The sequence below is a fragment of the Mya arenaria genome, chromosome 2 (genome assembly GCF_026914265.1).
Source record: "Mya arenaria isolate MELC-2E11 chromosome 2, ASM2691426v1".
NCBI lineage: Eukaryota > Metazoa > Mollusca > Bivalvia > Myida > Myidae > Mya > Mya arenaria.
Genome location: NC_069123.1, coordinates 44108600 through 44126128, shown reverse-complemented (window position 1 = coordinate 44126128; position 17529 = coordinate 44108600). Strand labels below are relative to the sequence as shown.

Sequence of the window (17529 nt, the reverse complement as noted above, 5' to 3'; positions counted from 1 at the left end):
TACTGCGTTTTTGTCAAGGCATTAAACCATACATGGAATTTAATAATGATACAAGAACCCGTTTGCCCTTTACAGCCTACGGTCATTCAATTCAATGTCAGAGTAGAAGTAAAATAGACCACAACATAGTTAAAACAGTTTACGCATTCATATTTTTCATTGTTGTCATACCAATGTTCGTATCTAGAAAGACAACCGCCATTTTTAAAAGTAACAATATTTGTTTTGTTAACATGAACAGTAAATTTCCAGTTTACAATATTCATACTGCAGGTAAAGTTGCGATTGTAGACCTATAATAGTATCAGACATAAGTGCTATGTAATCATCAGCAAATAAAATCATGAATATTTCAATACTATCAGGTAAAAACTGTATTACGCAAACTCCATTTTGATTTAGAAATTCATACAATTCATTAATAAACCGACTGAATAAAATAGGACTTAAATTACATCCTCGACGCAATCCTAGAGGGCAATGTATACTCTCAGTTAGTTCATGACCATTATTTATTCGACTTTTAACAGACAACTATAAGCTATTATTACATTTAATAGTTTACCTTCAATTCCGCGATTAAGCAATGACATATATAACTTTCTACGGTTAACATAGTCAAACGCCTTTTTAAAATCGACAAAAGCAACATACAATTTACCACGTTTTTTACATAGGTATTTCGATATAACAACATTTCAAATAAATGCGTTATCCATTGTCGAGTAATTTGCACTAAACCCGCCTCTGATTCAGTTATTTTGTTAAATTCGTCACAATAAAAAGTCAAACGCTTGTTCAAAATGTAAATGTATATCTTACAAAATACGTCAATTAAGGATATTCCCCTGCAATTATCGGTAACATCTCTAGCTCCTTTCTTGTGTATAGTTATCATAAGTGTTGATGTCCATTGTTCAGGAAAGTCACCTGATGAGTGTATACGATTGAAAATTTTACGTACATAATTATGATACAATATTATTAATACTCTGTTTAAAGTGATTTGCAGTTAGTATACCCGCTGTAGTCTTATTAGTTTTTAACGATCTGATGGCATTATATATATCATCGTCTGTAATTTCCATGTTCTATATTGATGATTTGATATCATTTTCTACGTTCAGTTGTTCTTGTTGGTTCTACGTCCGGCAATTCTGGATAAACAACCCGTTAAAATGATTGAAAGACCGCTCTCTATAAACATGTAATTGATAAGTACTATTACTTTGTGTTAAGCCTTAAGGTGTTTTCGAACGGTCGCTTTGACATTTTGAAACGTCGACCAGATTTTGCACACATAATTCATTGTAAGATCTTCGTTTGGTTGAACATGTTTTTTATATGATTTTTTCGCTGTTAAATAATTATTGCATATTTTTTATATTGAAATAATATAAAGTTATTGTCTGTAAATGTAAAATGAGGTTTAGGGATTGGCCTAATATTATTTGTTTAACTTTTTTATCGTAAGTAATTTTACTTTCAAGTTTTAGTAAAATTGAAAAACTATCACATTCCGTTATATTCTCAATTGAAGTCTTCGACAATGTCGAAAAAGTTAATTTTACCGATCATCTAGTCAATTACTCTCTTTCACAAATGGTTTATAAACTTAAATATGCCTTTATCCTTATCCAAACCAACACGTTTTTATACATTTCTATTTAACGTCACCAAAAGCATTAGTATACATGTCACTGGAGGTCTGCTAATTTATCATCATAAAAAATGGGATCATATTAAATGGAACATTTCTATCTAGGTTGACCTTTTCTTGGTCATTAAAAACACAAGCGTATAAATCCCCCGATATGAGTATTTCATAACGGTTAGTAAAATAAATTTTAATAATTTCTTCAATGACTTCTATTCCTTTTACATTATCCTTTTCTTTGTATTTCATAATTCATATTTCAGGCACTGACATGTCATGTTTCTGACGATTGACCTGCAATACATGACGTATATGTAACATGACTGCATGTCCAACCTGGAAGGTAAAATAAGTGCAAGATTGCATTGGCAGACCGAATAAACGAGAAAGAGTTTGATCAGCTCAATGTTAAAGACTTCAGAAAATCCTTTAATAGGGCACATCCTTGGAAAAGCCAAATGTTTTTAACTAGGCTCTTTAAAGTGTGAAAATGTGAAAGTTGTCTAGTGGATAAAGTGTCCGCCTCCAATTCAATGTTGTGTGCTCAATATATATATGAAAAACTACAGAAACAAGCCTAGTACCCAAACGTTTAAACATAAACACCGTTTAATGGAACAGGGTAAACGCCAAAAACACAAAACATTTAAACAAAAAATCACGAACAAGAAACATGGAACAACAGCACAATACTCCACAAACAGCACACTGCATATACACTATATAAAAAACTAGATGGGTTTATCAAGAATTGTTAGGTACCGCCTTGGAACGGTCGTTAAAATGTCATTTTAGACACTCGGTCCAACAATCATTCCACAAGATCCATAGGGCATTTTAGCGACATCGTGCCTCCTCAAATACATAAAAACATCGTTTTAGTTGACTATAACTTGAAACAGAACAATAATGCAAGGAAACCCATCTAGAAAAAAATACTCATTACATTTTCAGGCTTATATGAAGAGTTCCTTTTAAAAATGAACTACCGCCGTGTATATTAATTTACTCTTCTTGTATTTTGTGTATACAAATTGTCATATTCTGATACCCAGTCCACATTGTAACATGACTTTAAATGTTTTGAATATTCTGTTACACTAGCATTTATTTTTCTTTGGAAATCTTCAGGGAAAAGATCAACAATGCTGTTAATTTTTGTCCACTTTCTAGATTTTCTGTGAAAATTGCCTTCCCCGTGTGCTTTCGCACATTTAATATCTAGCTCGGTTACATTGACATGCATGAAATCTAGAATCCGTTTGAGTTCTCCAGCCACATCATGGCGTAGGCGTGAATACAGAACGGGAAGCACTGGACCATTGAACTCATGAAGCCAATAATGATTGATGTCCTGCCACCATTGAAACAGTTTAGGTTGACTTCTTCGCCATTCTGAAAAGATAGTTTAAATATTGATATTCATTTTAATACAAGATCTAAACTATTTAATTTACAGGCATCACAGAAGCGATGACTACCCCCAACATGACGTAAAGGATGATTTTAAACAAGTCGGTGATATAGTAGAAGCATAGGCGCAGATCAATAAATAAAAGAAACAATATACAGTAATGGAGTACGTTACATTGTAGAATAACGCTATAAAATTCGTCCGAGTAAACCCCGCAAATGGCATGTTTATCACTTCTTTCAAGGTCAAGAATCTTATCACTATAAAAGGGGGCAATTACTCTTTAGAAAGACACTGTGAGTGAACTCTGCTAATGGAATTCATTACTTAGACCTTTATTTACTAAATCCTGGAAGTTTTATCCTTATCATGTCGGTGTTTTTGGAAACATAAAGCGCTCACAAGAGTCTGTATGTACGTCAAAAAGGTCACTACTGTGGAAAGTAGTCCGAGCGAACCCTTTTAAAGCATGCTCTTCTAGGCTCGACATTAATAACTAATGTACAATTTCATCAATATCAGGCCAAGAGCAAATACTAGAATCTCAATGTACACTATATTGCAAAACAAACAAGGGGCCATAACTCTGTGAAATATAGTCTGATGGGACCCTGCTGATGGCATGCATTACAAGGCTTGATATGAATCATTCCTGTGAAGATGCATCCAAATCCGGCCAGAGGTTTTGGAAATGGAAGTGCACACAAGATTGTGTCTACTGACAGACGCACGGACAAACCAAATCTAGTATAACCCACCTAAAAGTTTGTTGTGTTGAGTAGCATACAGCAGGGCATTTAGATTGTATGATAAGAGTTGATAGGAATAACAAACATTTTGATAGGAGTAACAACCAATCAAAATAAGAATACCAGACATTATGATACATGTAGGAATACCAGTCATTATGATAAGAGTTACAGACACTTATGGTAGGAATACCTGTCATTATGAAAGGAGTTTCAAACACACACACGTTTATGATAGGAATACCAGACATTATGGTAGGAGTAACAAACACTTATGATAGGACTACCCGACAGATATGACAGGAGTTACAAACACACAATTATGATAGGAATACCAGACAGTATAATATGAGTTACAATCACGTGTAATAGGAATACCAGACACTATGATCGTAGATGTAGTTACAAACACTAATGTTAGGAAAACCAGACGTTTTGATAGGAGTTACAAATATTTATATTAGGAATACCTGACATTATGATGAGAGTTACAAACATGTATTATAAGAATATCAAACATTATGATGGGAATTACAAACACTTATGATAGGAAAACCTGACATAATGATAGGAGTTACAAACACTTATGATGGGAATACCTGACATTATGATAGGAGTTACAAACATGTATGATAGGAATACCTGACATTATGATGGGAGTTACAAACACTATGAAAGGAATACCTGACATTATGATAGGAGTTACAAACATGTATGATAAGAATACCAGACATTATGATGGGACTTACAAACACTTATGAAATGAATACCTGACATTATCATAGGAGTTACAAATATGTATGATAGGAATACCTGATATTATGATGGCAGTTACAAACACTTATGAAAGGAATACCTGACATTATGATAGGAGTTACAAATACTTATGGTTGGAATACCTGACATTATGATGCGAGTTACAAACACTTATGAAAGGAATACCTGACATTATGATAGGAGTAACAATTTCTTATGTTAGGAATACCAGACATTATGATAGGAGTTACAAATACTTACGATAGGAATGCCAGACATTATGCTAGGAGTTACACATACCTATGTTAGGAATGCCAGACATTATGATTGGAGATACAAACACTTATGTTAGGAATACCAGACGTTTTAATTGGAGTAACAAACACTTATGCTAGGAATACCAGGCACTATGATAGTAGTTACAAACACTTATGACAAAAATACCAGACATTATCATAGTAGTTACAAACACTTATATTAGTAATACCAGACGTTTTGTTAGGAGTTACAAACACTTTTACTAGAAATACCTGACATTATGATAGGAGTTATTATTAATCATGATAGGAATACCAGACATTATGATAGGAGTTACATACATTTATCACACACACACATTCACTTTTTATTTTGTCACGGTAACATATCGTTACAATAGACATGTAATAACATATACAGGCAATTGGGTAAACAACATGACGGAAAATAACAATTGAGGCAATTTTACACCCGGGTACAATGACAAATCGCTAACCGGCATGATTAAGGAAATCAATGTAATACAAAGTTGTACAGCTTACAATTTGGCATGTATACTAACAGATCTGTAGTAAAAACAAGTCCCTTAAACTCGGGATATTTTATGAATGGAAATTCGCCTCGTTTCGTTGGCTAACGGTACAAAAAGCACGTGCAGAAATTTATGAATGGTGTAAGTGGTCTTGGACTTGCTACAAATTTAATATGAGATTATTTAGATTTAACTAGTTATGAATAATGGACTTTGTAGAGATAATGATCGCTGCGTGATTTGGAATATAAGCCTGGAGGTAAGAAGAAGTAGAGTAATTAATAATTGTTAATATTTCACGTGATTCATATCTGGCGAACTTTGAAGATTAACGAGAGTTTTTTTATTACTTGTACTTAGGAGCTCGCTATATTTTATCATATTTGGATGCTGCCGATAATATCGTGAAATGAAGCTTTTTCTTTGATCCTGGAAAATTGTGCACGTTGATATGTAATGGTAGCTGTCGCCAATGTCTGACTGACAGAGCGGACACCGCCTGTGCGCGTATTCTATTCCTTGCCATGCTAAAGTTTCAACTGGAAATTTAAAATAACATGATCTAAGTTTGCATAAATTTAAAGCATGATTAAGTGGAATGATAGTTAAATACTTCTCTTGTGTAATCGTTTGCTTAAAGCTATTATAAAATATTCCTTTATTGGACAATCTCATTTTTTCGTGCCAAAATTTTAAGTACTGGTCTTTTAATATTTTCGTTATACTATAACTTGTGAACTTAACATTTACGTTTATTTGATTTTCGAACAAATTTGAATTACCAGTGGAGTCCAAAATAAACTTTAAATAATTAAGCCATTTAAAATTTAGGTTACTTTGTCGCATCGCGCGGTAAACAATTGATGCATATAAATCCTCAAATAGTACTAGTTTGCTCCAATAAGCAATCATTCTATTTTTTTAAGCGGTTCTCTGCCAAGCTCAATCATATAACATATATGCAGGTGTACTTTTCCTTGAATTTGTTATTTTCCTTAAAAAATCTAGATGATTTTTTCATAAATTTCGGTATTCTCAAATCCTAGGATTTCACAAGAGTAAGTTAATATAGGAACAATAGTATGATCAAATAGTTTAAGTTGAAGATCAATTGGTAAGCCAAGTTTATTAATTCTTCTGTATAGGAAAAGAAGAGCCTTTTTTGCTTGTTGGGCTAAATGTTCTTTGGCTTTATTAAATTTCCCACTTGGGCTAAATACCATTCCTACATACTTATAGTTATCAACGATTTCTAGCTCTTCGTTGTTCAGTGTAAATCTATAATGTCTCCACGATCTTCTGTTCGCCCCAAATATCATGACCTTTGTTTTGTTTATGTTGACCTCGAGCTTCCAATGCTGACAATATTCGTTAAAATCACTAAGGCATTTCTGAAAATCGTTTTGTGATCTGGCCAGTATAATTGTATCATCGGCGTACAAAAGGACAATAATTTTTAAATAGTTCGTTAAATCTTCTACTAAATACTCAATCGTTACTCCATCATTTTTCCTAATATCCAAATCATTTTATCATTGGAATACCTGACATTATGAAAGGAGGTACAAACATTTACGATATGAATACCTGATCTTATGATAGGAGTTACAGACACTTATGATACGACTTATCCCGGTCGCATAAACATAACTGTTATAATACAATCAATGATCTTATGTTTCAAAATCAGAATATGCGTTAAAAACTTGGTCAGCTATGATAGGAATACCAGACATTAGGACAGGAGTTACAAACACTAATGATAAGAATGCCAAACATTAGGAAAGGAGTTACAAACACTAATGATAGGAATGCCTGACATAAGGACAGGAGTGACAGACACATATGATACGAATACCAGACATTATGATAGGAGGTACAAACACTTATGATAGCAATACCAGACATAAGGACAAAAGTGACAAGCACTTATGATACGAATGCTAGACATTGTGATAGGAGTTACAAACACTTATGATACGAATACCAGACATTATGATAGGAGTTACAAACACTTACGATAAAAATACCAGACATTATGATAAGAGTGATAAACACTTATGATACGAATACCAGATATTATGATAGGAGGTACAAACACTTATGATACGAATACCAGACATTATGATGAAAGTGATAAACACTTATTATAGGAATACCAGACGTTATTAAAGGAGTTACGTATACTTATGATAGAAATACCAGACATTATGATAGGAGTTACAAACACACACTTATGATAAGAATCCCTTACGTTATGAAAGGAATTACACTCAATTATGATAGGAATACCAGACATTGTAATAAGAGTTACACACACTTATGCTTGGAATACCTTACGTTATGAAATGAGTTAAAAATCATGCATACTAGACAGATATGACAGGAGTAGCGCATGTTTAAAATAAAAGATACAACATTCATTCTTATCAAAAAAGAAAAAGGTGTCTCTTACTACTTTCACCCAGAAATGCTTTTTCAGGTACTTCATCAAGGTGACTGGAATAGATATTTGCAACAAGAAATTCGTATGGATTTCTGATAAGTAACACGGCGCGGTTATACTCTGGCATTCTTTCAACTAGTCTCTTAGCAAATGGGAGCGACATGTTCCGTCCAAAAGATCCCATTTCAGGCTTGTGAGTTTTGATGAGAATGGTGCGATCCTGCTGTTTTTTCTCGCATTCAAAGGGATATCCTTTAGCCAGTAACTCTTTGTCGCAGTAAACAGTAGAGGTTCCATAACCTGAAGGAAAGAAATACAACTTTATTACGAGCGAAAAGATGGAACTATCATGCTACCTATGTACTTACAACGTTACTTTTATCATATTTGTTTTCAATCATGAAACATGACAATGTAATTGATCGTTACTGCGTTTAAATGATGGTCTAGAGGAAACTTGACAATGAAAGTGCTTGGGCAGTGCTGTCAATAGATAGTATACTGTAATGGTGATATGCGAGAAACAAATAGTGGTAAACATATTAACAACAGATAGGCAAACAATTACAAACATACACCCTACAAAATCTTTCGCAACCTTAATGTACTATTAATACACATGAATTCTCTTTAGCCTGTTATAGAACCTAACCGCACTATGATGTTAATTATTGTTACATTTTTAGACTTATAACATGGCAAATGTAAACATTTAAACATTGTAACGACCTGTAAAAGGCCATCACATGGCCAAATTTCTCAAGCTTAGCAAGCTTAAGTAGTAGCTTATTTCAATTAGCCAAAACCTTCTTAAAACGAGTATTATTAAAATCCGCTTAAATTGCAGAATAAATGCGCTTTAAACGAAGAAAAAATGCTGTTGGTACAACATCTGGCAATGGCATTTTCACGTATACTTATTAAAAGATAAGTAAATGTGATAATTGATGTCGGTATTGGTAATATTAATTTATTATGCTTACGACAAAAATACTTTAAAGGAACAAAGAAAAATCATGGTACTCATAGGAAAGTATAATGACAGTGTAAATATTTTAAAGTCAAAACCTTATTGGATATAGTTGTATTGAAAAAGAAGAGCAACATTAGACATTACGTATGCTTCAAAGGAAGGTCACTTCTATTCGCTGCATCGATGTCGTCTTGAAGTTATCTCGCTTGTGCTGCATTATCGAGTTTATGTTAAACTCATTTGTATAAAATAATAAACATGGTTCATTAAAAATATTCCGTTGTGTGAAACGATCTAAATTTACTTTATACTAGTTTCACATTAAAAATGTTTAATTAACAATATTAAGGTTTAAGGCTATTTCCGTCAGCTTTAACACTTTTATAATAAGTTTAACAGACTAACGAGTGTCTGAATGCCGGTTGGACGGTGTTGTATACTATTCAACCAGTTCTGGTACACTTTTATAATAAGTTTAACAGACTAACGACTGTCTGAATGCCGGATGGACGGTGTTGTATACTATTCAACCAGTTCTGGTACTGTTTCAACTGAAGCTGACAAGGTCGATTATCACCATCTTTCCCCACGAATGATCAAGCTTAAATACTTTGTCCATGATTAAAATTCATTGTTTTGATAAACATCTGTCGAATGGAAGGTTTTAGTATTCCATTGCTTGGTAGTTATACACGCACGTGCAGGAATTCGTCAATGGGGGGATTTTGTGACACCAATAAAGTGATTAAAAGCTTCACTCGCACAGATTGAACGTTTTGACAACTTTTCTATTATTTGTCTTGGAACGAGCCAATTTCTGCGAAAATCCATGGAAACCAGTTATATTAGACTACTGACAAAAAATGATATCGCAGATTTTTATATATAAGTTCAAAATTGATATTTTATGCATTCTTCTTAAACCGTAAGTAACGGTTTAAGCCATAAAACGTTAATTTTTGAACGTAAATATGAAAATCTACGATCTGATGTTTTTGTCAGCAATCTTATATCATTGGTTTGCAGATATTTACGCAAACATTTGCTCTTTCCAAGACAAAAAATAAAAAAGTTGGTCAATCTGTGAGAGTGCAGCTTTAAGTAAGGATTAGAAGTAGCCGAGTCATGTAAACTTAACTTGATTCGTTTAATATTTCAAAATCTTCAATGTCAGAAATCGGTACACTTTAACTCAGCTGCATGTAGATCGCATAGTAATTTAATCTAGCAGTTAAAGAGTTTCTCTACCAAGTTCTCCATACAAAATGTATATGGGGGTGTACTTTTCATTATCGGATTTGGCTATTTTCCTTAAAATATTAAATGTATGTTTTTCATAGATCTCGGAGTTCTCAAAACCCGAAATTTCACAAGAATATGTCAATATATGAACAATAGTTGTAGGTAATTTGGTAAATCAAGGTTTTTGAAAATGAAGAGCTTTTATTGCTTTTTGGCTTTGTTAAACGTATCAGTGAGGCTAAATACCATTCCTAGATAATAGGCCTATAGTTATCCACAATTTCGAGTTCCACATTGTTAAGGGTAAATCCATAAAGCTCCAAATACCAAGAGTTTTGTATTCATTTACCTGCAGCTTCAAATGTTGACAATAGTCATTGAAATCGTTTAGACAATTTGATGTTCTGAAGGTGTTTAGGCCGGTATAAATGTATCATTGGCCTTCAATAACACTAAAACAATAGGTAATTTAGTTACTCAGTCATTATTTTCTAGCTATTCATACAAATCATCGAGGATCCTGGAGTATCACGTGATCAAAATGGACCAGCCAACATTATTATTGTAAAATAAAACTATAAAATATGTCTGATCAAAAACAACCTTGTACAAACACTTGTATAAACTGATTAAATAAATAAGAAACATCAAGATACAAAATACGTATGTCTTATACCGTTATTATAAATTTTGGACTCAGTTATTGGGTTATATAGGGGGTATTATGAAAGGACACTTTTCTAATGACCTGTATCACGTCGAGTTCGGTTTGTAATCACGTATCCGTCGAGACCATAGGTCGAGATTTCATAATAAACCTGACTATTTAATGATTCATTTCATTTTTCTGTTTCAATTTGATTTGAACAATTCAAATTCAATTTCACTACATCTTTCAAATGTCCAATCTATGGAAGTGCTTGCGCGTATAAATATCTTACGTACTTATGTGTATTAAAGTCAAGGGAGGATACTCCAGCGAAACGAAGTCAAAATTTACAGAATTAACTTCATTGAGCAAATTATGAAGAAAATGTTTTATATATCAGCAAAGTAATTTAGGCCGAAACGTCATTAAAGAGCTTACTAGGAATTAAAGGAACATTGTTTAATACTCACCGGTGGCCTGCTGAACGAGATGTCGAAGCCATGTGTTTCCAGAGTGATAGGGACTTGACAGTGCTGTCCGTGGAACCTTGACCGGAACTATTTCTAGTTGTTTGGGCAACCATTCGGAACAATTATCATCCTTCCCTCTAAAATTGATGACTTCACTTTTCTGCGATTTATGTTCATTATGTACATTAACATATTTTGATATGTCGGATTCCAAATTTCTTCTCCTCGCCAAGATCCACGTGAAATTGTGCTTCTTACTTACTGCAATGACGTGCTTACACAAAGTGCTGTTAATCTTAAATGTTGTGTCAGGTAACTGGGGAATAATAGCAGGTAAATACGGTCGAACCAGCGTCATATTTCCCATAGATTGAAGCAATGTGTCGTTGAACATGACAGCGAACATCACACATCCGACTAACACTGTAGTCAGGACATATTGTTTCCTAAACAGAAAAAAGTCACCATTACCATTTTGAAATTTGAAATTAACATTGAATACTTAATTCCATGATTTGGAACAATTTATAAAGATGCACTCTCACTCGCAAATAAGATTTACCACAATTAATAATATTGTAATATTCCAAAAGGGATGAATAAATGTCGAAAAAAAGGTTCTTATGAAGGATACCGACTTAAATTTGAAAGAAATATGCATAAAACACTGTGTTTTACCTTATGAGACTATATTTGGTAGACCAGAGTAAATCTTTTAGCATTCACCAATCATTTGATATTTTTGCGCTTTCTGCTATCAAATACAGGGTTACAATCTTGTTATTTGTAATTAATTTTTGTTTCCATAAGTGCCTTATTTAGTAGTTAAAGGTTTATCAGTCAAAATTGATGTTTGATATACATTTGTATGTATTGATTTTGAATAAGAGAGTCACTTTAAGGCCAATTTGTAATTTAATATTGTTGAATGTCAAAATCATCAAAATTTCAAACTTGTGACATAATTGTTCATCAAAAGTCATTGCAAAAAATATTTATTTTAATTTCATAATATCTTAATTAAATGTATGACAATGTTATGAAGAGGATAGTGTACTTACATTAGTACACTAAATACATAATTGACTGAACAATGAAACACAAATGATTAAATAGAAATAACTGCTCTAAGTAAAACTAACATACCTTTTTTGCCGCATTGTATTTTTTCTAAGCCAAAAAATATTCAAATAAAATATATAAGAAATAAAAGTAACTTTTACTTGCTATTTATGTTAACATTGCCTACCAAAAGGTAGAACTGTTCAATAAAAAACAATATCGCAATTAACTCATTACTTCTATTGAAAAATTTATAAGCCGATCTTGACATTCGTCGTCCTTGTATTTAAATAAATGGGAATATATCGATAAAAAAAATTCAATAGAAATAATCAAATGTATTTGTTTGCAAAAGCAGGTCCGTGGCAAAAGTTACACATTCATGTAACACTCCTCATTCATATTACTAATATTATGTTTTTATTTCTAACTTCATCAAGGGACTTTACGAGTTAACTCTGTGACAACATATTTATTATAAGCAATTTTCTCTCCGAATTCCATGTTTATTCAGCAATGCTTAAATTTTTTCTTTTCTTTTTTCATCCAGCATGTAAGCGATGAACTGCCAGCCATGTACATATTATGTTAAGTGAAAAAGTAAACCCTCAATAACAAATCCTTCCAGAAACAAAATAATTGGTACGATTTGATTTTCTTTATGTTATCAAATTAGTCCATTTTATGACAATAAATCAGATCAACTAGCCAAAATGATATTTTGAACATTCTGTTGAACATGTATATCATCAAAATAACGCATTGCCAGAAACATGAAATGATATTTCACAAAATTCAAAAGTACCCTATACTGTAATCAGACTATTATATAATTTTGGCTAGTTGAGCTGGTTTATCATGGCTAGATGGACTTATAAGAGCTCGTGTCATCAAGTCAATGTGTGCAGTACACCCACTTTTGACATGGCGTCATAGGCGAATAACACTGAAAAGTGCTCACTACATGGTGAGGTTATATGTAATAAGCGCTAAAAATTATTTCTCGTTTTTATCAATTTTTGAAAAATAACATATTTTTTTTCTATTCTGATAAACAATTATGAAATATCCTCTATTTATGAGACAGATGAATGCAATACAGCATATTTCTCCTCTTAAATATATTTATGAGTAACTTGAAATGGATGTTAAAATTCAATACACTTAAATCCTACTAATCTGCAGAATTTACAGCACAGTACATGCACCTGATGTTGAAGGGTAACAACACAATTTAATATTTTGGACAAACTCCCAGTCACGATTCATTTCTGCTAATACTAACAGCACTTGAAGTGGCTTGACTGGGGCCTTCCCCAACTAGCCCACATATATTAAAGCAAGCCAACGCGTCTCCAACCCATGTACATGGTTGGCGATTTATGACAATAAATGTCTTGTAATCACGATAGAAGTCATTGTTCAAAATTCCATCCACGTTATGCATTATAGAGACAGACAGATGGATTTTTATTTTTTTAATCCATCTGTTTATCAGCTCGACTTGTATTGAACTATCACAGTGCATGTTCAACATAGTGAATGTGCAGCTCGGTCAGCGGATTTGTGTAAGACAATGTATAGTGAACAAGTTCGTCTTCGCCAAGTCATCATTCCCGCCACTTGGTCCGTTATCAACAACACCAACCTATGGTGGTGTTGAATGTTGGTAATCGGCCCACCGTCTCACACCCAAGGTACCCCTGCGCCCCGTCTACAAGTAGGTGTTCGTGCATAGTTTCTAACAAAGGCAAATGCTCCTGGGCGAGCTGCAGGCTATGGGCATGATTCTAGAGTTGTCTAGACCCATTGACGTTGCATGCATTATACGATTAAGTAAAAACAATAGCTTTATGGAAATTAACATACCTTTTAAGCATTTTTTTCTAATGTCCAAACATATTCAAAATAATAACAGCAACGTTTACTTACTAAATACTGCTTATCAAAAGTTGGAACTGTTAAGGCTATAGTTCTCTAATGATTTACAATTCAATATTGGAAAATTGACAAGAATTCTTTTGAGTTCATATACGAGAAATGACACTTTTCAATGTTACAATGAGGCTTTCAGCAATTCACATTCATGCAGCACTCTCAGTTGGTAATACTGATATTTTATTGACATCCGATGACTAAAATAAACAAAATTTAGATGTTATAGGACAGATTATGGATCTGTTATAAACAACAAGTTCAGAGTAGCTTTTAAATACAAACCTATGCAAAACAATCAACCTGCACAGACCGTGTTTGGATGAACAATGACTTCGATCATGGTTACAACGCACTTATTGTCAGGCTCAAATAACATTGCATTTCCCAATTTCCAGTCACTGTGTGCTTATGAAGTGAAGAGGTAAGGTTAAAAACATTGCGAACAGACAGATGCATTTTATTTTGTTTCATCCAACTATTCATCAGCTCTGTAATGATGACTGTGACGTCATACAGTCAAGTGGATATTAGATGACAACACGAATGTGAGGTTATATATTTAATATAGAAATACTAGCTATGTTGTGAAACTATCAAACAGAACTGCCTGCTCAGACCATGCGGGCGGATATATACAAGCATAGTTATAGTCTGTTCCACATATGCAACTATGTGACTTCTGGTTTCAATTCAGTATACTGGGCCAAAGAAGCAGAGATTCTAATAAAATAAGTCTGCAACGGATCAACCGGAATTTCTTTTCAAAAAAATCCACCAGAAAGCAAGTGCTACCTTAAATGACAATAACTATTGATCCAGGGGGTTTAACTTTGAAAACTGAGCAAGATCGTTAAATAATGAGGCATGTGAATTTTTGACGCTCATTGAAAAATGATAAAACTCCGTATTAGATATCAAACTAAGCCAATCCTGTGGTCATACTTCACTAGGGTCTTTTTTCATTGTATATGTTGGCTATTTATACAACGCACTCCGATAAGCATCATGTAGTTGGGTCTTATTTCAGCGTTGAAAATATGATCATGCATAACAGATTTAGTTCAATTTACAGTACAATTTTGTTGCAATAACCAGATAACACCAGCCCTACCTTCTCTAAGCCGGCAGTTTTTCTTCGCACTCCAGTGGGGTTATGTATTCCATGTTTACGGCCATATTTTTACATCTTTCTTGGTACACCAGAGCGATGATGCTAAGGGTACAACACACTGGTTCAAACGCCCGACAGCAAAAAAAAGCCAAACAGAGATCTTTACAGATTCGCTTAAATTCGGCAAACCGTGCAGATTCCTTTTAGCCACTGACCTTTAAGGCCTAGTTTAAAGAATGTTTTGCATGACAATCCCCTGCTATGCATCTCCTGCTGATAGCACTGGTGTCACAGTCGGGGCCAATTTCCTGTGCATTCGTTTATTGGCTCAGGGCCATTTAGGGTCCATTTGTATAATAAAACTTCCAAAACTGCACAGCAGGATACTCAGATCAGAGAACTGATAAGAGGGATCAAGGCAATTAGATTTAGATCAATAAACAAAGGTTGTGTACTGTACACAGTATTTTATTTATTTATTTATTTTTTGGGGGGCAGGGGTCACTATAGAAGGCTTAAACTAGGCCTTTAAACCATATTTATAGGGGTTGGGTATAAAAGACTGGCCGGGCCGGACCAACGGAAATCTCCTAACTGTTACGGAAATCGTTCAGAAGTTTTCCTAATTTTGGGTTGGTATAAGACTGGCCGGACCAAACCAATTCCGGACCAAATTGAAATGCGCATTTGGTCCAGTCCGGACAGTTTTTTTTTTTTTTTATACTCAACCTTATAGGTCCGTGCTATAGCCTATGAACAAGATTCTGACAAACACAATTTAAATTTGAAATCCTGCCCACAAAAGTCCAGCTATTCATTATTCTTGTATGATGGTTGACTGGCACGTTTACCGCATCTTTTCTTCTTAAATCTTCAAAATGTTGAAATTCCAATATGGCGGCGATGACGAAATTTTGCTGTAGCTGTATAATATATCCCAAAGATAAGGCTCATAAGAACCCAAATAGGATAAAAAAAATATTTAAACCGGCGAAAGTCATTTCTTTATAAATATATCTTCCCAGTTCCTGTGATACTGATATACAGAAAGATATGTCTTATTTCATTTAAACATTTTGAATGTTCATGTTATATTTACATTTCGGTCCTTTTAAAGCTGCACTCTCACAGATTGAACGTTTTGACATTTTCATTTTTTGTCACGGAAGGAGCAAATTTTACGAAAATCCATGGAAACCAGTCATATAAGACTGCTGACAAACAATTGATCGCAGATTTATATATTGAAACTCAAAAAGGTTTAAGCCATAAAATATTAATTTTCGAATGTGAATATGAAAATCTACGACCTGAGTTTTTGTCAGCAATGTTATATCATTGGTTTGCAGATATTTACGCAAAAAATTGCCACTTCCAAGACAAAAAATAAAAACGTTGTAAAAATGGTAAATCTGTGAGAGTGCAGCTTGAAAGACTTGAAACCCTCGGTAGATTGAAATAAGAAGGGACATATATATGGTATTTACCTGTCTATCGATATTAACATACATGTCTTTCAAATTATCTGAATATTGTTCCCTTGGAAACATACCTATAGCACATAATAAGTATATTCAAATGCACTTTTCAGTTTAAGAATAAGTTTTGTCCATCTAAGACATTTTTAAGCATTTAATTGGACTGGTGTATTGGAGTGTGTGGTTTTAGTTAATTCCCCCTCCATCTGTGTTATCTCTGTGGGACAATACTAATAATATCTGTCATGTGTTCCCGTTCCGGATTAATAATAATATCTGTCATGTGCCCGTTCCGATAGAAAAATCCGACCCGAGGGCACCTGCGTTGCCTGGTAACGAGACTTGCCGAGTTACCGGCTACGCAGCGTGCCCGACGGTCGGATTTTTCTATCCGGAACGGACACACATGATAGGTATTTTTTCTAGCATACCTATATTATTTTTTTGTGAAGAAACTGCATAAAAAAGCTCAGTTTTGTACATTTCACCAAAAAGCGCGTGCGATAATGTTAACTGACGTCATGACGCGCAGTATTTTTTATTCACTGTCAACGTCAATAAGTTCCTTCGAAATCAAGTCTTTGAAGTGTTATTTCGATTTGTTGTGAAGATATATTTTTGCAAAGTTAATGTTTATGAAACTCATCTATTGAAATCTCATAATTATGGTTACTTAAAGTATATAATAAAAGAAATAAAAAGTATTACGTCACAGCGCGTGACTCATCTGGCATGGGGGGGGATGCCAGATGGGATTTTCCAGCACGGCTGACGTCACCGGATATGCCTATCCG

The 17529-nt window shown here is 33.8% G+C and overlaps 1 protein-coding gene across 1 annotated transcript; it reads right to left on the bottom strand.

Annotated features, from left to right (window-relative positions):
- Positions 1-1736: 1736 nt before the first annotated feature.
- Positions 1737-12460, bottom strand: LOC128205294 (WSC domain-containing protein 1-like). The gene is made up of 4 exons (XM_052906829.1): positions 12293-12460; positions 11147-11592; positions 7822-8112; positions 1737-3052 (listed from the first exon to the last, which is right to left on the bottom strand). The coding sequence occupies exons 1-4, from the start codon at positions 12304-12306 to the stop codon at positions 2658-2660; spliced, it is 1146 nt and encodes a 381-aa protein (XP_052762789.1). The 5' UTR covers positions 12307-12460; the 3' UTR covers positions 1737-2657.
- Positions 12461-17529: the final 5069 nt, after the last annotated feature.